The sequence below is a fragment of the Geotrypetes seraphini genome, chromosome 3 (genome assembly GCF_902459505.1).
Source record: "Geotrypetes seraphini chromosome 3, aGeoSer1.1, whole genome shotgun sequence".
In the NCBI taxonomy this organism is placed as follows: Eukaryota; Metazoa; Chordata; class Amphibia; order Gymnophiona; family Dermophiidae; genus Geotrypetes; species Geotrypetes seraphini.
In genome coordinates this window covers 320471348-320494241 of record NC_047086.1, presented here as the reverse complement: position 1 = coordinate 320494241, position 22894 = coordinate 320471348, and the positions used below count along the sequence as shown (strand labels likewise).

General features: G+C 46.8%; 1 protein-coding gene across 1 annotated transcript in view; it reads right to left on the bottom strand.

Moving 5' to 3' along the window:
- Positions 1 to 22894, bottom strand: part of EIF4A3 (eukaryotic translation initiation factor 4A3) — a 77117-nt gene that overhangs the window by 28361 nt on the left and 25862 nt on the right. The window contains exons 5-6 of the mRNA XM_033938294.1: positions 7934 to 8066; positions 7591 to 7671 (exon numbers count right to left, since the gene is read on the bottom strand). Of these exons, the coding sequence (XP_033794185.1) occupies positions 7591 to 7671; positions 7934 to 8066 (214 nt within the window). The remainder of the gene's footprint in view (positions 1 to 7590; positions 7672 to 7933; positions 8067 to 22894) is intronic.

Sequence of the window (22894 nt, the reverse complement as noted above, 5' to 3'; positions counted from 1 at the left end):
CTTCCGGAGGTCCAAAATGGGGCGCAAGTCCCCGGTCTTTTTTGGGACTAAAAAGTAACGGGAGTAAAACCCCTGGCCCATCTGATCGCGAGGTACCACCTCGACCGCCCGGAGGCTCAACAAGGCCCTGGCTTCTTCCAGGAGAAGGGCCAACTGGTTCCGATTGGGAGGGCAAGCCCCGGGAGGCAAGTCCGGAGGTGGACTGGAGAAGTTGAGCGAATAGCCCTCTGAGATTGTCCGGAGCACCCATGCGTCTGACGTAATCGCAGACCAGGCCCCGGCAAAGGCCTTCAGCCGACCCCCGATCGGGAGGGGGTGGCGCGATGTCGCGGTGGGGGCCCGCCCCCGACCGCCCACCCCGTCAAAAAGACGGCGCGGCTTTGGCCGCCCCCTGCGCAACGGGCTTAGAGGGGCCACCTCTATTCTGTTGGGGTGGACGCCGTGGCGGCGGTCTGGAAAAGGCCGGCGTAGACTTCTGAGGATACCTTCTCGGGGGCTGCTGGAAGGGACGCTGGGTAGGGGCCTTAGGCTTCGGGCGCACCAGAGATGCCAGAGAGCGCTCCTGCTCGGAAAGCCGCTTGGTCGCCGCATCCAAAGAGTCGTCGAACAATTCCGACCCAACGCAAGGCAAGTTAGCCAGGCGTTCCTGCAAATGCGACTCCATCTCGAGGGTACGAAGCCACGCCAGCCGGCGCATGGCCACCGCACAGGCCGATACCCTCGAGGCAAGTTCAAACGCATCGTAAACTGCGTGGAATAAATAAAGGCGCAGCTGGGCCAGATTAGAGCTGAAGGTGGCAAACCTGTCCCTATGCGACTCTGGTATCACCTCACGAAAAGAGGGGAGGTCCTTCACCATCGTACGTAGGAATGACGAGTACGAAAAGGCGTAGTTCAGGACCCTCGTTGCCATGAGAGAGTTCGCATAGAGACGACGCCCGAATTTGTCTAAGGTCCGGCCCTCCCTACTCGGCGGGACCGCAGCCGAGACCCTGGAGGGCTGCGATTTCTTAACCGCCGATTCCACTAGGAGCGAATTGTGAGAAAGTTGGCCCTTCTCGAACCCCTTGATGGGGAGGGTGCGATACTTCGACTCCATTTTGGAGGGGACCACAGCGACCGTCAAGGGAGCCTCAAGATTCCTCAGGAAGGTCTGACAGAGGACCTTGTTAACCGGAAGGCGCGGGGATTCCCGAGGTGGGGCAGGAAGATCCTGCTCCTCTAAAAACTCCTTGGTGTAAGTGGACCCTTCAGACAAGTCTACACCCAAAGCCGCCGCCATATCCTGCACGAACCTCGTAAAAGAGGAAGGTTTAGCAGGAGGAGAGGGAGACCGAGACTTCCCGGCGGAGCCGAAGGGAGAGGCCTCGTGAGAATATCTGGGCTCCCTACCGGACCCCGACCCCAACGAGGCACAGTCCTGCGACCTCGACGGAGTCCGGGTGCGTCTAAAGGAACCCCTCGGGGATCCCCCCGGGGTCCGAGGCACCGAAGCCCGACCCTTCGGCCCCGGCGAGGAGGCCCGGGAGCTCTCCCTGGCCGGAGACTGGAACAAGATGGGATTATCCACCCGCAGGTCCCTCACCTGCAAGGCATCGGTCCCGGCCGGCGACGAGCGACCGCGCCGCCGAGGCGAGGCCCGAGACCGCTTGGCCTTCCTCGGACGGCGCCTCGCCCGAGACCTGCCCGAGGGCGATGAACCCCGCGAGGACTCCGAGGACGAAGACGAGATCCTCCGCACCCGGCGCACCTTGTCTTTTGGGCGCACGCTACGCTCCGGCGGACCCCGCGAAGCCGGGTCCGAGGGTACTGCCGAGGTCGAGGCCGTGGGCGCCTCGGGAGCCGAAGCCCCGGTACCCGAGGCCGAGGTCGCCAACTGCGGGGCCACCGAGGCCGAAGCAGCCGAGGCCGAAGCCTGCTGCAGATGTTCAATGGCCCCGGTGAGCTCCGAGGCGATTAACGCCCGGAGCAAGTCTTGGAACACCGGGATTGACATTCCCTGTGGCAAGACCTGCCGCTGCTCCTCAGAGGGCGACCTCGGTCTCGAGTATTCCCTCGGGGCGGCGGACGCGGGCATCTTGGGTTTAACAGAGGTGGACCCTCCCGCCGAAGAGCCCGAGGATGGCTTTTTGGACGATCCTGGAGCTGAGGAGGGAAGTGGAGACTTACCCGAGGCCTTGGATGAGGCCAGCTGCTTCGATGGCAACGAGGCCCGAGGCGAAGCCGATGGTCCCGAAGCTGAGGTCGAGGCCGATGTCGAGGCCGAGGTCAAGGCCGGGGCCGAAGCCGAGGCCGAACTCGAGGCCTTCCCGGGAGGGGACTCGACAGAGAAAAGTTCTGCCATGCGGGCTTTGCGGCGTTTGAGTGCCCGCTTCTGGAAGGTGGCACACTTCTCGCAGGACGCTGTCGGGTGTTGGGGCCCCAAGCACCTCAAACAGCACCTGTGCGGATCAGTAATTGATAGAAGCCGTTCACAGCGCCCGCACTTTTTAAAGCCCGTTACGGGCCGGGACATGGGCCCAAGAGAGGCCGGGAACAAGCGAGGTTCCTCGGCCACGGCTACCGGGAGCCCCCGGTAGCGACGAAATCGAAAGTTTTTTTTTTTTTTTTTGAAAAGAAAGGAAAAAAAGAATAACCAAGACAAAAAAACGCAGCGACCGCGCGAAATTCCCTACACAGCCGCGGCGACAGAAGGCACAAGAGCACAATTTTTTCCACAGGGCTTCTGGCTCCGCGGATGAAATTGAACTGAGGACCACGAGGTGGGGATGCGCCCTCTAGTGGGCAAGAAGGCTAGCACATGCGTGGTGCAGTGTGCAAACTTGAAACTTCAATCAAGTTTGCTTGAAAAGCTGTCCGCGCTGGGGCTCCGTAGATGACGTCACCCACATGTGAGAATATCATGCCTGCTTGTCCTGGGATAATACAGTACTCACTTTATTTGAAGGTTAACTCACATTGAGCAACAACTGAGAAAGGCATAAGCTAAATAAAAACTAACATTTAAAACACCTCCCACTGCCAAAGATATAGTAGTTTGTGATATATTCCACAGTGGTTCCCAACCCTGTCCTGGAGAACCACCAGGCCAATCAGGTTTTCAGGCTAGCCCTAATGAATATGCATGGAGCAGATTTGCATGCCTGGCACCTCCATTATATGCAGATCTCTCTCATGCATATTTATTAGGGCTATCCAGAAAACCTGTCTGGCCTGGTGGTCCTCCAGGACAGGGTTGGGAACCACTGTTCTATAAAGCAGAGTTATTCAGTATTCAAAGGAATAAGTCAGCATGCTACCAATACAAAGGTAAACACAAGCACAAGAATCAATATACAGTAGTGTTTCTAAATTTATTTTTTAAAGCATGACACTCCAACACTTTAAAATACCAATGCACAATAATACAGAATGCTAAAAATCATCCCATAATTTACAAGCAGCTTGTGCTAATAAAAAAAGACAGAAAATTTCAGCTATTAACAATCCTATTTCAGATGGCTGAAATAGAAACATAATGGCAGATAAAGGCCAAATAGCTCATCTAGTCTGCCCATCTGCAGTAACCATTATCTCTTTCTCTCTCCGAGAGCTCCCACGTGCCTATCTCAGGCCCTTTTGAATTCAAACAGTCTCTGTCTCCACCACCTCTTCTGGGACTGTTCCATGCATCTACCACCCTTTCTGTAAAAAAAGTATTTCCTTAGATTACTCCGGAGCCTATCACCTCTTAACTTCATCCTATGCTCTCTCATTGCAGTTTCCTTTCAAATTAAAGAGACACGACTCATGCATATTTACATTACGTAGGTATTTAAATGTCTTTATCATATCTCCCCTCTCACGCCTTTCCTCCAAAGTATACAGATTGAAATCTTTTAGTCTGTCCCCATATGCCTTATGATGAAGACCACATACCATTTTAGTAGCCTTCCTCTGGACCGACTCCATCCTTTTTATATCTTTTTGAAGTTGCAGCCTCCAGAATTGTACACAATATTCTAAATGAGGTCGTACCAAAGTCTTATACAGAGGCATCAATATCTCCTTTTTCCTACTAGCCATACCTCTCCCTATACAACCTAGCATCCTTCTAAGCTTTTGCCATCACCTTTTTAACCTGTTTGGCCACCTTAAGATCATCACAATCACACCCAAGTCCCGCTCTTCTATCGTTCACATAAGCTCTTCACTCCCTAATCTGTACTGTTCCCTCAGGTTTTTGCAGCTCAAATGCATGACCTTGCATTAAATTTTAGGTGCCAAATTTCAGACCATTCTTCAAGCTTCATCAGGTCTTTCTTCATGTTATTCACACCATCCAGCGAGTCTACTCTATTGCAGATTTTGGTATCATCCGCAAAGAGGCAAATCTTACCCAACAACCCTTCAGCGATATCGTTTATAAAAATGTTAAAAAGAACAGGCCCAAGAACAGAACCTTGAGGCATACCACTGGTAACATCCCTTTCCTCAAAGTGATCTCCATTGATCACTACTCTCTGTCGCCTTCCACTCAACCAATTCCTGACCCAGCCCGTCACTTTGCGACCCATCTCAAGGGCACTCAGTTTATTTATTAGATGTCTGTGTGGAACAATGTTAAAAGCTTTACTAAAATCTAAATACACCACATCTATCGAATATTCTCTATCCAATTCTCTTGTCACCCAGTCAAAGAAATTGATCAGATTTGTCTGACTAGACCTACCTCTAGTGAATCCATGTTGCCTCCGGTCCTGTAATCCATAGGATTCCAGAAACTTGACCATTCTCTGTTTTAAAAGCGTTTCCATTAATTTGCTTACCACTGTAGGCAGATTTACCGACCTGTAATTCCCTACTTCTTCTTTACTTCCACTTTTGTGGAGAGGGACCACATCTGCCCTTCGCCAGTCCTCCGGTGCCACTCCTGACTCTAGAGGCTCTTTGAAAAGGTCAGTCAGCGGAGCTACCAGAACTTCCCTAAGTTCCTTCAGCACCCTAGGATGTACACCATCCAGCCCCATTGCTTTGTCTACCTTTATTTTAGCTAGCTCCTCAGGAACACAACACTCTGAAAATCAATCAGGGTCTATTACTCCTCCATCCCTATTCACATTTGTCTACTGTGGTCCCGCTCCTGGCGCTTCAGCTGTGAACACAGAACAGAAATATCTGTTAAGCAATTCGACCTTTTCTTTATCAGCTTCTACATATTCCAAGTAAATTTAGCACCTTCTTGAGCATGCGCAGATGCTCAAGGCTCGGCCCAGGCAAGAGGTGGGAGCTTACTTTCACTTTCACAACCACAGAAGGGGTAAGGAGCGTGTTTGAGAGGAAGGGCGGGCGGATGCCGCTTTCAGCACGGGGGTGCAATGCGGTTCTCGCAGGGGGGGGTGGGGGGTTACGATGCCGGTTCGGGGGGTGCGATGCCGGTTAGAGGGAGGGGAGGTGCTTGCATATCGGAACATGCTCGGTTTGCGAGGCAAAAGTTTGCTGAGTGTTTTGCTCGTCTTGCAAAACACTCGCAAACCGAGGTTCCACTATAGAATATTAGCGATTTTAGAAGTGGGAAACTTAATTCTAACCAGTAATCCACAAAACAGAAAAAGGAGTGGAATTAGATATCTATCACAAATACTCCCTCAAATCGAATTCCTTTGATGTCACCGAGCAGCATGGTTGGGTAGGACTCGAGCTCCATCTCGGCCCGCGTTAATTTGACAAAATTATCGAACCTTTACCATCGGCTTTGGCCTAAATATAGTTGATCACTGTGCTTGTTGTCCGTGCCAGCTTCATGGCAGGCAAGAACCTGCGCCCAAATTTGCAAACTTTTGCTTTTCACGTTGAGACTAGTGGATCTTCAGCATACAAGATGGTGGCGGGGTCCGACTGCAATGTGTGGACACACTGCATGGCAGAGGAGAGAGCAGCTTGTGGCTCCTCGGATTTTGAAGTCAATTTGGCTAGTAAGGAGGACTTGAATCGCTGGATCTGAAAGCTTCTCTGTCTGGTATGAAACAATACCTTAAAGTCAATTTGGAGGGCTTGCATAAAAAGCTGGATGATATGGGACAACATTTGAATGATTTCAAAGAAAAGGTCATAACACACGACCAAGAAATAATAGGGCTGCAAAAACACTGATCAGATTGAACTCAATACTGAGGACTTGTTGAAAATTGAGGATGGGGAAATAGAACCTGAAAGCCTCCCCTTAAGCCTTACCTGGTGGTCTAGCGGGTTTTCAGGCAGGAGCGATCTTTCCACGCTCCTGCCCCATGCAGATCGCTCACAGGAAATGGCTCAAGAGACTACGGGAGCTCAAGGCAGCCATTTCCTGTGAGCGATCTGCACGGGGCAGGAGATGAGAAGATCGCTCCTGCCTGAAAACTGCTAGACCACCAAGTAAGGCTTAAGGGGGGGCTTTCAGGGCTTAAAATAGCCGGGGGAAGTGGGGGTTAGGGGCAGAACCGGCCCAAATATTATTCACGTTTTTTTCATATTCGCGGGCCAGCTCTGCGCCTAATCCCCGTGAATACCGAGGGGGAATGTACTCTCATTAGTCTTTTAGATAGAAATGATTCTATCCATGCCATAGCTCTTCCCTCGAGGCCTACTTCTCTGCAATGTGATTTTAGCAGCTTGTGTTGGACTAGGTCAAAAGTCGCTGATAGGTCTAGGAACCCCAGCAGCACATCTTGCCTGATGCAAGGATTAAATCTGCAAACATATTATAGTTTAGGGATAAACCTGAGTGAAAATCAGTAAACAAAAACCCTCATGTGAATTGTTCAAAAAGAACTTAATTCTAACCCCAGAACCCCCCAAAAATTGATTTTAAAGACAACCCCTCACCTCCGCTTTTGTCTGCCAGGCTGACATACCCATTACTCATTGAGCCATGTTGCGTGCTGGGAGCTGCAAGTGTAGCTACAAACAGCTTATAGGGAAAACCTCTGCCTCAACAAGCCTGGAATGTGGCCTGCTTGTGCCTTCTGACTGCCTCTCATGCCCAACAGTCTGGCCAGAGACCTCAACCACCACTGGATCACACGCAAGCAAACGGGGGGGGAGGAAAGCAGTTGGCTCCCATCCTGGAAAAACTACCATGAAGCCACTCAGCCTGCGCTTAAGCCTACTGTGGAAGAACACGGGGTGAGCCTTGCTCCCAAGGGAACGGTCCATGAGCCCCCAAACTGGTGGTGCAGACTGTCCAAATGGGTGTACTGCAAAACAATCTGCTCCTTGGAAGCAGACCCTTGACCTAAGAGTCTGCCAGGCTCTCCCTCAGCCAGAGCTGTCCCAATAGTGGGATCCTATGCAGCACCAAAAAGCCTCGTAAAAGGTCCAAAAAAACCAAATTTAATTGAAAAATAAACATGAGCAGAAAAGACCAGCTCCTACCATCTCACTTGTAGAGAGACAACTGAGGAACTGGAGGACAGCCCAGAAGAACGAGAAGTGGAGCAAAAGAATGCTAATGAAGCTCCCTACAAGAATTCTTATGAGAAGGGATTGACTACCCACATATTCAGGAATGGAGCGTGTGTCACACTAGAAAAACAGATTTTTCATGGAATCAAACAAAAGATGTCTTTGTACCTTTGTTGAGCATCTCATCAGCTTCATCTAAAACTAGCATTTTGATGGCACGTGTTCTCAAGCTTCTACGACGTATCATATCTGTGAAGTAAGAGAGTTTTATAGGATAAAGACTGATTTACTTGGGGGCAAAGTACAAAGTTACAACTTGTTGAGACAACCACCAATAAACACAAATCCAAAATTATGGAGGAAGTAAATTACACAGATTTTTCTTCTGTAGGTGAACAGAATTATAGATACTAGTCTTTCAATCCTGCAACATCTAGACCTTTAAATTAGATAAAGAACTTGGTTGCTTTGGTAGCTGTTGTAAATGAGCATTTGAAAAGGATATACTTACCAAATACTCGGCCTGGAGTGCCAGCAACAACATGCTGACCATAATCTAACTTTCTAATATCTTCCCCAACATTCGTCCCGCCAATGCATGAGTGGCACTGGACATTCATGTAGTCGCCCAGAGCAAGCAGGACCTGTGCAAATAAAAATAGGATTAGGATTATTTAAATACCAGAGCAAGAACTTCCTAGGATCCCTGGAGCACAATGCCTGGACAGGAGCTACAAATTCTGTGACTGCTGTTTCTCATGAGTTTAATGACATCTGAAAATGCAACAAGTCAGAGGAAGACAACAATAAATAATCAATGTTGCACAATATTTGTTTCCCAGGTCTCAACTCTACTGTAATTCTTTAGAAACCACAATAACTTCCAGAAAACAATGGCTACTCTCAATATTACATGCACAAAGCAGTGAACTCTGCCTGAAGACCTGACATCAGATATCACTTGTTACATCGACAGCCTAACTCTAAGTCTATTCTTGACATCCATCTGCCTGTCAATACAAACTAGAATGTAAACTAGAATATAGCAAATTGGTCTTACGTACTGTCAATGGGTTTTGGCATGAAAAAATGAAAAGTTCCGCCATGCGGGCCTTGCGGCGTTTGAGAGCCCTTTTTTGAAAAGTGGCACACCGGGCACAAGAGTCTGTCGGGTGCTGAGGGCCCAAGCACCGCAAACAGCACCGGTGGGGATCTGTAATCGACAAGAGTCGGTCACACCGACTGCACTTTTTAAATCCCGTCACAGGCCGGGACATGGGCCCAAAAAGCGGCCGGGAACAGACGAGGTCCCACGGCCGCGGCTACCGGGAGCCCCCGGAGCGACGGAGAAAAACAAAACTTTTTTTTTTTTTTTTTTGACGATAACTGAACGAACAAAACAAAACAAAAGAACAAGGAAAAACGCAGCGACCGCGTCGAAAACAGGACACAGCCGCGGCGACAGAAGGCAATTTGAAGAGCACAATTTTCCACAGGGCTTCTGGCTCCGCGGATGAAATTGAACTGAGGACCACGAGGTGGGGATGCGCCCTCTAGTGGGCAGGAAGGCTAGCACATGCGTGGTGCAGTGTGCAAACTTGAAACTTCAATCAAGTTTGCTTGAAAAGCTGTCCGCGCTGGGGCTCCGTAGATGACGTCACCCACATGTGAGAATATCATGCCTGCTTGTCCTGGGATAAAATGAATTATGGAACTCCATGCTCTACTAGAGGTAAACAGAGAATTCAGAGAAAACCTATATGCATGGAGGTTGAGAAATAATATGTCAGTTGAATCTAAATATATGTGATGGAGATGCCAAAAAGATTCAAGAACCAAATAGGAGAGGCTACTGGCTAATGCACCTAAATGGAACAGCCGACCTAATGAATAGTTGAAACCAGTCCTATCCCCAAGTAGATACAAATGAAAAAGGGAAAGGAATTTCGTAATCAAACAAAAGCATAATTTTCTTGAAAAGAATAGCTTCAGAGGATAAAAAGGAGGAGCTATCCTAGAAAAGCCGGTAGAACGACATAGTGGCTTACTATGTAGAAAACAAATGACCTGATAAAATATTTGTATTATTATTATTCTGTAACTATTCATGAAGGCTGAAAAAGTAAAGTAAAAAGCCTTAAAATGAGAAAATCAGTAGAAACAGCAAGGGGAAGCATATTATCAAAACAATACACCAGCAAGCATGAAAAACCCCTCAAAGATTTAGCAAGGAAAATACCCTTGTAAAAACCAAAAGTTAGTTAAGTGTTTTTGATTGTTGTTGGTTTTGTTTTTTAAAGTCTCCTCAAGAGGAGCTTAGTAAGGATATAACACCACTAAAAAAGGGATCTGAAAGCATATGTCTAGAAGGAAAGTAGATGAACTGCGGAAAATAAGAAAATTCTTTGACAAAGTACAATACAGGATCATAGTCCAATCACTTGTGCTAGGACTTGTAGACTACTGAAACATCCTTTATCTACCATGTCCCACTTACATGATTAAACAACTACAAACAGTACAGAACACAGCTCTCAAACTCATCTATTCACTAGGAAAACATGATCACATCACCAATGCCTATCTAGACACTCATTGGCTACCGATACGAGGAAGAACCCAATTCAAACTATACTGCCTACTATTCAAAGTAATGTAATGTAATGTAATTTATTTCTTATATACCGCTAAACTCCGTTAGGATTCTAAGCGGTTTACAGAAAAATAGACAATAGGGTGCATTAAAATTATAAGTAAAATAGGTACTTAGAAATACTAAACGGAACTGCACCTATCTACCTAAACAGCCGCCTACACCGAAACCTTTCACCCAGAATAAGGAGACCCTGATCCCGTTCACCTACCCCCCCCCCCACTCAAAGGCACTAGACGCAAAAAACTATATGACAATCTTCTTGCTACACAGGTGGCGAAAATTGACCCCACCATCTCCAAGCTGCTGACCACAACTACTGACTATAAAGCATTTTGAAAAGATATCAAAACCATATCTCTCCCCATCTCCTATCCCCTCCGCACCTTCCTTGCAATTCCTCCCCTCAGGCAACATCTTATCAAGTCGCTATGATGATACGTCAATACATACCCGGAAAGCACAGTTACTTACCGTAACAGGTGTTATCCAGGGACAGCAGGCAGATATTCTTAACGTATGGGTGACGTCACCGACGGAGCCCCGGTACGGACCTTTTTAACTAGAAAGTTCTAGTTGGCCGCACCGCGCATGCGCTGGTGCCTTCCCGCCCGACGGAGGAGTGCGTGGTCTCCAGTTAAGATAAGCCAGCTAAGAAGCCAACCCGGGGAGGTGGGTGGGTCGTAAGAATATCTGCCTGCTGTCCCTGGATAACACCTGTTACGGTAAGTAACTGTGCTTTATCCCAGGACAAGCAGGCAGCATATTCTTAACGTATGGGTGACCTCCAAGCTAACAGAGAGGGAGGGGGGATGGTTGGCCATTAGGAAAATAAATTTTGTAACACAGATTGGCCGAAGTGTCCATCCCGCCTGGAGAAGGCATCCAGGCAGTAGTGAGTAGTGAATGTGTGAACTGAAGACCAAGTGGCCGCCTTGCAGATTTTCTCAATAGGCGTAGAGCGGAGGAAAGCCACAGAAGCAGCCATAGCTCGGACCCTGTGGGCCGTGACAGCTCCTTTCCAGCGACAGGCCAGCCCGAGCATAACAGAACGCAATACAGGCAGCAAGCCAATTGGACAGCGTCCTTTTAGATACAGGGTGACCCAGACGGTTGGGATCGAAGGTCAGAAAGAGTTGAGGAGAGGAGCGGTGAGCCCTGGTACGGTCAAGGTAGTACGCCAGGGCACGCTTACAATCCAGCGTGTGAAGAGCCTGTTCCCCAGGATGAGAATGGGGTTTAGGGAAGAAGACAGGCAGTACGATGGACTGGTTGAGGTGAAAGGCTGAAACCACCTTAGGAAGGAATTTAGGATGGGTACGCAGAACCACCTTGTCATGGTGAAAAACAGTGAACGGTGGATCGGCGACCAGTGCATGTAGCTCACTAACCCTCCTGGCAGAGGTGATGGCAATGAGGAAAAGCACCTTCCATGTGAGAAGTTTGAGCGAGGTAGTAGCAAGAGGCTCAAAAGGAGGTTTCATGAGGGCTGACAAAACCACATTGAGGTCCCAGACGACGGGGGGAGGCTGAAGAGGTGGTTTGATATTGAAGAGGCCTCTCATGAACCGGGAAACCAGAGGATGAGCCATGAGGGGTTTTCCAAGGATAGGCTCATGAAACGCAGTGATGGCACTGAGGTGGACTCTGATTGAGGTCGACTTGAGGCCAGCGTCGGAGAGAGAGAGCAAATAGTCCAGTACAGTTTCCACCGCCAGAGAGGTGGGATTGTGATGATGAAGGAGACACCAAGCGGAGAACCGGGTCCACTTCTGATGGTAACATTGGAGTGTGGAGGGTTTCCTGGAGGCATCCAAAATGCGACGGACTGGCTGAGACAGGTTTTCTGGAGAGGTCAGCCCGAGAGAAACCAAGCTGTCAGGTGGAGGGAAGACAGATTGGGATGTAGCAGAGACTGATGTTGCTGCGTAAGCAGAGAAGGAAATACAGGAAGAGGAATGGGCTCCCTGGAGCTGAGTTGAAGCAGGAGGGAGAACCAATGTTGTCTGGGCCACCGAGGGGCGATGAGAATCATGGTGGCCCTGTCCTTGCGGAGCTTGAACAGGGTCCGCAACATCAGAGGAAGTGGAGGGAAGGCATAGAGGAACCGATCCGTCCAGTCGAGTAGGAATGCATCCGGGGCCAGACGATGTGGAGAGAAGAGTCTGGAGCAGAACTGGGGCAGCTGATGGTTGTGAGGAGCTGCAAAGAGGTCCACCTGTGGAGTGCCCCATCGAGCAAAGATGGAGTGGAGAGTGGGAGGATCCAGGGTCCACTCGTGAGGTCGAAGGATGCGGCTGAGCTGGTCGGCCAGGGAGTTCTGTTCGCCCTGGATATAGACCGCTTTGAGAAAAGATTGTGGGCTGTGGCCCAGGTCCAAATTCGGAGGGCCTCCTGACAAAGGAGACGAGATCCGGTGCCGCCTTGCTTGTTGATGTAGTACATGGCGACTTGGTTGTCCGTGCACAGGAGAAGAACCTGAGGATAGAGAAGGTGCTGGAAGGCCTTGAGAGCATAAAACATGGCTCTGAGTTCCAGGAAATTGATGTGATGTTGACGCTCCTGGGGGGTCCAGAGTCCCTGGGTGCGTAGATCTCCCATGTGAGCTCCCCATGCATAGGGGGAGGCATCTGTGGTGATGATCATGGAATGAGGGGGCGGATGAAGAAGGAGGCCCCTGGAAAGATTTGAGGAGTTCAACCACCATTGAAGAGATTGCTGAAGAGACGATGTTACAGAGATGGGATGAGAAAGAGGGTCCCTGGTCTGTGACCATTGGTTGGCGAGGGTCCATTGTGGTATTCTCAGATGGAGTCGCGCCAGAGGAACCACATGGACTGTCGAGGCCATGTGACCCAGAAGAATCATCATCTTGCGAGCAGGGATGGATGGTTGGAGGAGTACCTGTCGACAGAGGTGAAGCAGTGTCCGGTGCCGGTCGGCAGGAAGGAACGCTCTCATGGAGTTGGTATCGAGAAGAGCTCCGATGAACTGAAGGCGCTGCGTGGGAAGCAGATGCGACTTGGGATAATTGATCTCGAACCCCAGGAGATGGAGGAAAGAGATGGTGCGGTGAGTGGATTGCAGCACAAGTGGAGCGGTTGTTGCTTTCACCAACCAATCGTCCAAGTAGGGGAACACTTGTAGGTTGTGGGACCTGAGAAAGGCCGCTACCCACAATCAGGCATTTGGTGAACACCCTGGGCGATGATGCGAGACCAAAGGGCAGCACCTTGTATTGATAGTGGTGATTCTGAACCTGGAATCGGAGGTAGCGACGTGAAGCCTGATGAATTGGAATGTGGGTGTAGGCCTCCTTGAGGTCCAGGGAACATAGCCAGTCGTGTTGAGAGAGAAGAGGATAAAGTGTGGCAAGGGAGAGCATTCTGAACTTCTCCTTGACCAAACACTTGTTGAGGTTCCTGAGGTCGAGGATAGGACGAAGATCTCCCGTTTTCTTGGGTACCAGGAAGTAGCGGGAGTAAAAACCTTGACCCCTCTGGTCTTGCGGAACTTCTTCGATGGCATTGAGGAGGAGAAGGGATTGGACCTCCCGAAGGAGGAGAGGAATTTGGGAGGAGTGAGAAGCAGACTCTACGGGAGGATGATCTATGGGTAGAGTTTGGAACCTTAGTGAGTATCCGTGACGGATGATGTTGAGAACCCACAGGTCCGACGTGATGGCCTCCCAGCGGTGGAGGAAGATGGTGAGGCGGCCTCCGATAGGCTGAGGAAGAGGCATGGAAGGTTGGAGACTGGCTATGCCCTGGAGAAAGGAGTCAAAAGGGCTGAGGGTTTTTAGTCGAAGGGAGAGGCTTGGTCGCCTGGTGGGACTGAGAACGAGCCTGAGTGTGTTGTTGTTGTTGGTGGCGAGGCCGGCGGGATTGTTGCTGAGGAGGATTCAGCGGCCTGGCAGAGAATCGACGTTGATAAGAGGACTGAGGCCTGTATGGTCGTGCCGGTGGAATCTTCTTCTTCGGCTTAATGAGGGTGTCCCATCTGGTCTCATGAGCCGAAAGTTTTTGTGTTGTGGTATCAAGAGATTCCCCAAAAAGTTCATCACCAAGGCAGGGCGCGTTGGCGAGACGGTCTTGGTGGTTCACATCAAGGTCAGACACCCTCAACCAGGCTAGGCGTCGCATGGCTACAGCTAGTGCAGAGGCTCGTGAAGTAAGCTCGAAGGAGTCGTAAATCGAGCGCACCATAAATTTTCTGAGCTGAAGGAGGCTGGAAATCTGCTGTTGGAAAAGTGGGATTTTACGCTCAGGTACATACTTTTCCAAAGCAGAAAGTTGTTGGACCAGGTGTTTCATATAAAATGAAAAATGAAACGAGTAATTGTTGGCTCTGTTAGCCAGCATGGCATTCTGGTACAGGCGCTTTCCAAATTTGTCCATAGTTTTTCCCTCTCTGCCAGGAGGGGTGGAGGCATACACACTAGATCCCTGAGATTTCTTTAGAGTGGACTCTACGAGGAGGCTTTCATGGGGCAATTGGGTTTTATCAAATCCCGGGATCGGGATGACCCGGTATAAACTGTCCAGTTTTTTAGGGGCACCTGGGACAGTCAGTGGGGTTTCCAAATTTTTATAAAATGTTTCCCGTAGGATATCATGTACGGGGAGTTTAAGAAATTCCTTGGGAGGTTGGTCGAAGTCCAAGGCTTCTAAAAATGCCTGGGACTTCTTGGAGTCGGACTCAAGTGGGATGGAGAGAGCCGCAGACATCTCCCGAAGGAATTTCGTGAAGGAGGATTGCTCGGGCTTGGAAGTGGTTTCAGCCATAGAGGGTTCCTCATCGGTAGAAGAGGCATCCTCTTCGGTACCGAGTGGGGATTGCTCCCACAGGTCTGGGTCCCTGACAGCCGGTTCAGTATGGCGTGTTTTAGAAAGGGACTTGCCAGATCGCATGGATACGGTGCCGGGGGATGAAGACCGGCGTCGATCCCTGTCCCTGGAGGAATGGTGTCCATCCCGGTCCCGAGATGACCGGCGTCGATCTGGGGCCTGGGTCGGGTCCTCTGCCGAGCAAGTCTGAAGTACAGGCTGAGCAGATAAGACCGGCATGGATGTGTTCAGCGGTACCGAAGGGGTGGATACCGGTGGGGCGGTACCAGGCTCGGTCTGGACTGGTACCGGAAGGAGCGGTGCCAGTATGGTTGGAAGGAGCTGTTGGAGTTGCTTCTGTAGCTGCTCCTGAAGTTTGTCCTGGAGGATGGCCGAGATCCGGTCCTCCAATGGGGGCACCGGTACCGCTTTAGATTTCTTCGGTACCATAGGTGCTGCTCGACGCTCCGGCGATGAGGAGGCCGATGACGAGGCACTCACCGTGATCGGAGCGGAGCGTTTACGGGATCGGCGGGACGTCGGAAGAACCGGTGTCACCGCTGTAACAGGAGGTCGCTCAAGGGAAGTGGAAGGCTTCTTAGCCGGCTTACCTGGCGCTGTCGACCCCGAAGGAGGATCAGGCGGTGTCGATGTGGCCGGTGCCGATTTAGGCGGTGCCGTCGACGTCGGGGCCTGCTCCATGGTAGAACCGGCACCGAAAATAATATTTTGCTGTATTTGCCGGTTCTTAAGTGTGCGTTTCTTGAGAGTTGCACAGCGGGTGCAGGTGTCAGCCCGATGCTCTGGACCCAAACACTGAAGGCACCAGTTGTGCGGGTCAGTCAGAGAGATCGGGCGTGCACACCGCTGGCACTTCTTGAAGCCCGGTTGCGGGGGCATGAAGGGAAACACGGCCTCCGCGAAATCAAACCCGGAGGCTTGTATGATTACAACAGGCCCCGCCGGGGCCGGCTGCAAAAAAGCAAAGAAAAAGACACGAGTTTTTTTTTTTTTTTTTTTTTTGAAAAGGAAAGTAAAGTCAAAAGACAAAATATAGAACAAAAAGGATCAAAAAAAATCGCGAGCGGGAAGGCAAAATAGAGTTTTCAACGGCCGTTGAAAGCACATGCGTCTTCTTCGCTCCGCGGAAACGAAGAAACTGGAGACCACGCACTCCTCCGTCGGGCGGGAAGGCACCAGCGCATGCGCGGTGCGGCCAACTAGAACTTTCTAGTTAAAAAGGTCCGTACCGGGGCTCCGTCGGTGACGTCACCCATACGTTAAGAATATGCTGCCTGCTTGTCCTGGGATAAACATTGTAACCACCAAATATCTCAAAACGTCCGATACCTCTACTTATAAACAGAATCTAGCTCTCTGTAATGTAAAGTTATGCTATGTAAAATAATGTAATGTAAAGTTATGTAAGTACTGTAAGGTAATGTAAAGTAATGCAAAGTAAATCTACGTAAAGTTATGTATGAAAAGTAATGTAAAGTATTGTATTGTCATCGCCTGGAAATGACCAGCCATCTTCTAATGTAATCCGCTTAGAACCGCAAGGTACAAGCGGAATAGAAATCACTAATGTAATGTAAAGAACTTCCAAAGCTACTGTCCCCTGGTAATGGTTCATTATGAACTTGGGTATCAAAATATATAAAATTTTACCAACGTAAAATAAGAAATGGAGAAACAAATCTGTACCCTTTTACTTTAAAATAGAAGAGGAAACATGGGTAACCTGAGCTTAGCCATGCGATACCCCAAAAATTGAATAAATTACACCTGAGCCAGTGGCAACAACTGAAGATAAGAAAATACCAGAGTTGAGTGTGACCTAACTAAACCAAAAGAGGCAATGTGTCTGCAAAGTTAAGATGCTGAATAGAATCTTCTTAGGAAGCAATAGAAATACTTCTAGAAAAATGGTCACCAACATCAGAAAACATGAGAGGAAATGGCAACCTCAATGCTTTCTCTGAGGAGAAAACCTCAATGCTTTCTCATGTTTTTTCATAAGGAGAAAGCTTCAATGTTGCACAGAGAAGTATGCAATGGAGAAACCCAAAATGAGGAGAAATAAAATTGCTGGTCAAAAGCATAATACCAAAGGACCAACAAGAACCAACATAGATTCAAAATAGAACCTTGTATGTGGAAGAAAAGCACATCACGATATTGCCTACAGAAATATAGAAGCATAATTATAGAAAAAAGTCAAACAGACCAACCACTCTGCTTCTTCACAGTAGCCCATAACTCTTCTTCTCTTAGTAAAAGCAAGAAGTAAATTAACTCTGCAAAACCATTAAGAAATGGTTGTAGCAGAAGATTACATAAGGTCATCAAACAAGAATTTATTTTTTATTTTTTGTTAGTAAAGACCTCCAGATCACTTAAAATAATTCCAATGGTAAATCAAGAGGTAAGAGAGGTAAAAATGAGGTGACCTAGAAATAATCTAGAAGTCACAACATGTAACATGTTAGATAAAATCAACAAATAAAAATAAATAATAAAAAAGAAAGCTGTTTGGCAGCTTGAACAAAATCAGTGCTAATTAACTTGTTCTAGTATATTCACCAGAGTGCCTAATAATAGTTTAGATTTAAAAAACCCAGAATTTTAACAAGTAGAACAATTAACGCACTGAATAAAGCCAAAGAACATGTGACAAAGATATGGCTTTATTTTTGTACTGGAACAATACCCAATGGTACTTTATGATGCTATTAAAACTTGAATACACTAAATTGCACCCGAGCATATCCATTTTCTTTGACCAGAGATTGAAAATGAAGCTGAAAGATACTCTTATGAATATGACCTGTATAGAATGCAGAGCAGGAACAGGTCTAGAATTATAATTTTATCTATTAGAATCTGGGTAGTGTGCACTAACGTTCAAACATACAATCCTCTAACTTTAGACCATGTACTGAAACCTTCGGTCCAGAGACTCTGGAGTAAAAAGAAAAAACATCCTAAAAAGGATGTAGTGGCCTCCTCCTCCCCTAGAGCCACTCCCAAACCTCCAGACTCTTTTAGAATAAAAAAAGGAAATGGAATAAAGGGTGTTGTGGATAATGTCCATTAAACAATAGGAGAAACACATGTATGGAAAGATACTTCAATGTAATTATATGAACCTCCTGGAAAGTACTGCATAAACTCTGATGGTACAGTGGAAGGCATGTTTCAGTAAAAAACCTGGTTAACCCTGCTTAGAAGATAAAGCAGAGAACCATTCTGCTTCAATATAGAGAAAGAGAATGTCCATCGATAGTGCATAAGCACAAAAGTAAACACTGCTTGTCTTCTTACCTTTTTTTCTTTTTTTTTACATGGTAAGGAAACTAAATTAACAGGCTCTACACTCATGTTAGATTCCGCCACTTGTCTTTACAGGTTTGCATCCAGAGAACAGGAAAAAGACCACCTTATAGGCTCTACACCCATGGTGGATTCCTGAAGTAGTATGGAAAGGCAGTTGCAACATGGATCGATGCTGGTTGATCCTGGTTAGAGGATAAAACAGAGAACTATTCAGCTTCATTGGTTAATATGGAGAAAAAGAATGTCCATTTAATAGTGTATAAGTACAAAGTCAGATACTGCTTCTCTTCTTACTCTGGTTTTGTTTTTTTTAACATGGTAAGGAATCTACACCCATGTTAGATTCCCCCACTAGTCTGTGTGATTGAGTCCAGACAACAGGAAAAAGACCACCTTACAAGCTCTACATCCATGGTGAATTCCTGTCACAGTATTCCGATGAAAATCATCGATGGCAATGCAGAGTCTCTGATCTTTTGGACACATAATGATGCTCCAAGATAAGCAACAATGCCATCTGTGACAAAATATCAATTTTCCTTCTTATGCAAGTTTGCGCAGGATAGTCCATAGAAAATAAAATTCAAAAGACTGCTGGAAATTAAGAAACTTGAGCTGGAATGCTGTGCCATGGCTAAAGGCGAATTGAAATTTTTGATAAAAAGCTTTTGGTGTCCTGTATGAAAAACCTTCAATACCCCGATGCAAAGCCTCAATGTAAAGAAGAACATTAATGTTTCGCAACGATGTTTAGATGAAGAACATTGATGCTCCAATGAAGAATGTCAATGTTTTGATGAATTCTCAAGAACAATCTTCGATGTATCGATGCAGAATATCAATGAGATGAAGTACGTCAATGCCTGGATGCAGATTTATTTTTTTTTGATGGGAAAACATACAACGATGCTCCAATGAAGATGATTTTCGACATTTGGATCGGGAATGTCGGTGTCCTCTCGATACAGACTGACGCTTTGAAGATGAACATTGATGATGACTTGAAGAACAGAAGCTGAAATGGAACCGATGTCTTTGGTACCGCTCTGATGAAACATTCCCTCAAACAGCAACTGATGCTCTGTCAAGAATAAATAGGTCAGTCGACAAAAATGATATGAATCAATATGAATAACGTCATCGACCCTGGAACCAATACCCTGCACCGGTACCTGAGACTGCGTGGGTATCAATGGTGTCTCAGAGATATCCTGCACCGGTACCTGAGACTGAGAGGGTATCAATGGTGACAAAGGGTGTAGAGGGGTAGTAGACCTCAAAGGAGATGCACACTCAATAGGGGAGACAACCTGCACAGAAGGAGACACCAAAGTCAATGTGGAGTTATTCCTCGATGTATCCCAAACAGGGACTGTTGATGTAGACACCGCAGTACATTCTGGGACAAAGTAGACCCCGCACTCAATTCCATCGACCCTAAAGAATTCGTAAACCACTGGCAAACCCTAAGCGAAACAATCTTAAATGAGCTAGCCCCAGCAAAATCAAAACACAGAATCTGCAGACCCTCCGACAAATGGTTCGACTCCGAACTTCTCCAACTAAAAAGGCACTGTAGACAACTCGAAAGAGTCTGGAAAAAACAGAACCAGGAACAAACCAAAACAGCATGGAGAAACCTAATCAAACAATATAAGATCAAACTCAGGGAAAAACGAAAAGCCTACTACTCCAAATTAATTGGCACTAACACCCCAGACACTAAAACACTCTTCAATCTAGTAAGAAACCTCACTGATACCACACCATTTCTAGCCACTCAAGGAAACCACCCACCAACAGCCTCCCAACTAGCAGACCACTTCAAACACAAGATCAACACAATCAGAACCACTTTTAATAACTCACAAACCAACCTCGACGAGATACTAATAAATCCCACTATGGAAGAAGCCATAACAGCTGACACAACCTGGACCAACTTCCCAACAGTACAATGGACTGACTTGGACAGACTCTACAAAAAATACAGCAAAGCCTCATGCGATTTGAATAACTGCCCATCGTATCTACTAACGAATGCTACCCCTAAATTCAAAGCCAGCCTCATGCAATGGATACAAATCACACTCAAAGAAGGCCAGTTCCCACTAGAACTAGGTGAGATTATAATCACCCCTCTACTGAAAGATATTAAAGGCCCAATATTAAAGGCCCTCCAACTATAGACCCATCGCCTCAATCCCATTATACGTTAAACTAATAGAAGGTCTTGTTGCACAATATCTCACCAATTACCTGGAAAACCATAACTTACTCCATCCCTCACAATCAGGATTCAGAACAAACCATAGCACAGAGACATTACTAGCAACGCTACTGGATACAGCCCGACAATACCTCAGTAAAGGAAGTAGGATACTAATTATCCAACTAGATCTTTCTGCTGCATTTGACCTAGTAGATCACACCATACTACTTCAGATAATAGACGCCATAGGGATCTCAGGTGGGGTATACAACTAGATCCAAGGATTCCTTAAAACAAGAACATATAGAGTAAAGTCAAACGATCTCAAATCAGCCCCATGGTCTAACCCCTGTGGAGTTCCACAAGGGTCACCACTATCGCCCATCCTCTTCAATCTCTTCATATCCTCCCTTGGTACCACTCTAGATACCCTAAATGTAATATCATTCAGTTACGCAGACAACATAACCATTCTTCTCCCCTTCGATACCCAAGACCCCCACCTCAACAGGACACCTGGAAACAACTCTGAAAGCAGTGGAAAAATGGATGACAAACCACAAATTGAAGCTTAACTCAGATAAAACAAAATTCTTACTGCTTGAAAAGGACAAAAACCTTTCCATAACAGAATTAGAAATAAATGTAACCAAATACCCAATACAGATATTTCTTAAAATCCTTGGAGTATTGATAGATAGATGCTGCACAATGCAGACTCAAATCAACAAAACTACCCCAAAAGCATTCTTCACCATGCGTAACCTACGAAAAATAAGAAAATTCTTCGGCAAAGAACAATACAGGATCATAGTCCAATCCCTTGTACTAGGACTAGTGGATTACTGCAATATCCTCTACCTACCATGTCCAACAACTTAAACAACCGCCTAAATCGAAACCTTTCACCCAGAATAAGGAGAACCCAGACCCCATTCTCCTACCCACCTCTCAAAGGTACTCAACGCAAAAATATGTACGACAGCCTCCTAGCGATGAAAGCAGCAAAACTTGACCCCTCTGTATCCAACCTGTTGACCGCAACAACAGACTTTAAAGCATTCCGAAAAGAAATAAACACTACTATTCAAAAATCATATTCAGTTAACCTAACCTCCCCCTCCTCCTATACCCTCTGCAAATTTCCCGCGAACTACACATCCCTCTAGTAACTTCCTCTCTATGTCACTAAATATAACTTGAAACCCATCCAGTTGGTAACTTCTTCTCTATGTCACAAAATATAATCTGAAACCTCATTATGTAACCTGAAACCAACTACCTTACAATGTAATGTAATTTCCTGGAAATGTCCAGCAATCTTCCAATGTAATGTAACTTCCTGGAAATGTCCAGCTATCTTCCAATGTAATGTAACTTCTTGGAAATGTCCAGATATCTTCCAATGTAATGTAACTTCCTGGAAATGTCCAGTTATCTTCCAATGTAATCCGCTTAGAACCGCAAGGTACAAGCGGAATAGAAGTCACTAATGTAATGTAAAGAAAAACCGCTACATGTAATGAAATACTGCATAAAGGTTCAATGATCATCGATATAAGAATAACATGGAGAAAGTACACTCATTGAATATGCTACACTTAGCATGGATCGGTACCGATGCAGATTGATGTATGAAGAGGAAAAATTGCACTTCAAAACAATAACCTGTACCGAAGTTCATCAATGAAGAGGCACCATGACCATGTAACATCAAACGTGTCACAAGTGTTGAAGCATAAGTGCCTGAAAAGGCAATGTGCTCCAGAAATGACAACCTGTATCGCCCAGAAAGCCAGACTCAATGATTGGCATGGCACTGTCCACTGCGTTGCATCTGCATCAGCATAGAAGAAACATCAGTTACAGAAAGGCACACATCAACTAGACTCAATGCAAGCAGATGGAGGTATTGATGTATGCCGATACCAGAAAGTCCCAGTCGTTGAAAGTCCAAATCCAGACCTATATGTTGAAATAGAGAAACAAAAGAAGAAAATTGACAAAAATCAATAGTATTTATCTTCTAGTCTCTAGCCCCAGAGTCAGATACAATTGGAGAGGGCGAGCCAAGTTAGAATAGAAATAAGGCCGAAAATCCATCGATGATTACAGTATGAAGTAAGGATGGAACTTTGCATGTGGCCCGTTGAATTTCATAAGAAGGGGGGCTGTTTTTTAAGAAAATCCAAAATTTCTTTCTACTATTCTTCTTCACTGATTTTCAAAAGAAAAGTAAAGAACAGAAAGAAGAAACTTGAAATATTTGAAAAAGTTCATTAAAAAATTTAAACGAGAAGGCAACTCAATAGAGAAACAAGAGATACGTCATCTTCACTCCACAGAAAATGAAAAACTGATGACCTCATGAGCTGCTATCAGGCGGGAAGGCACTTGCGCATTGCCGGTGCGGGCAGTATTAAAACTGAATTTTTAAAGTGC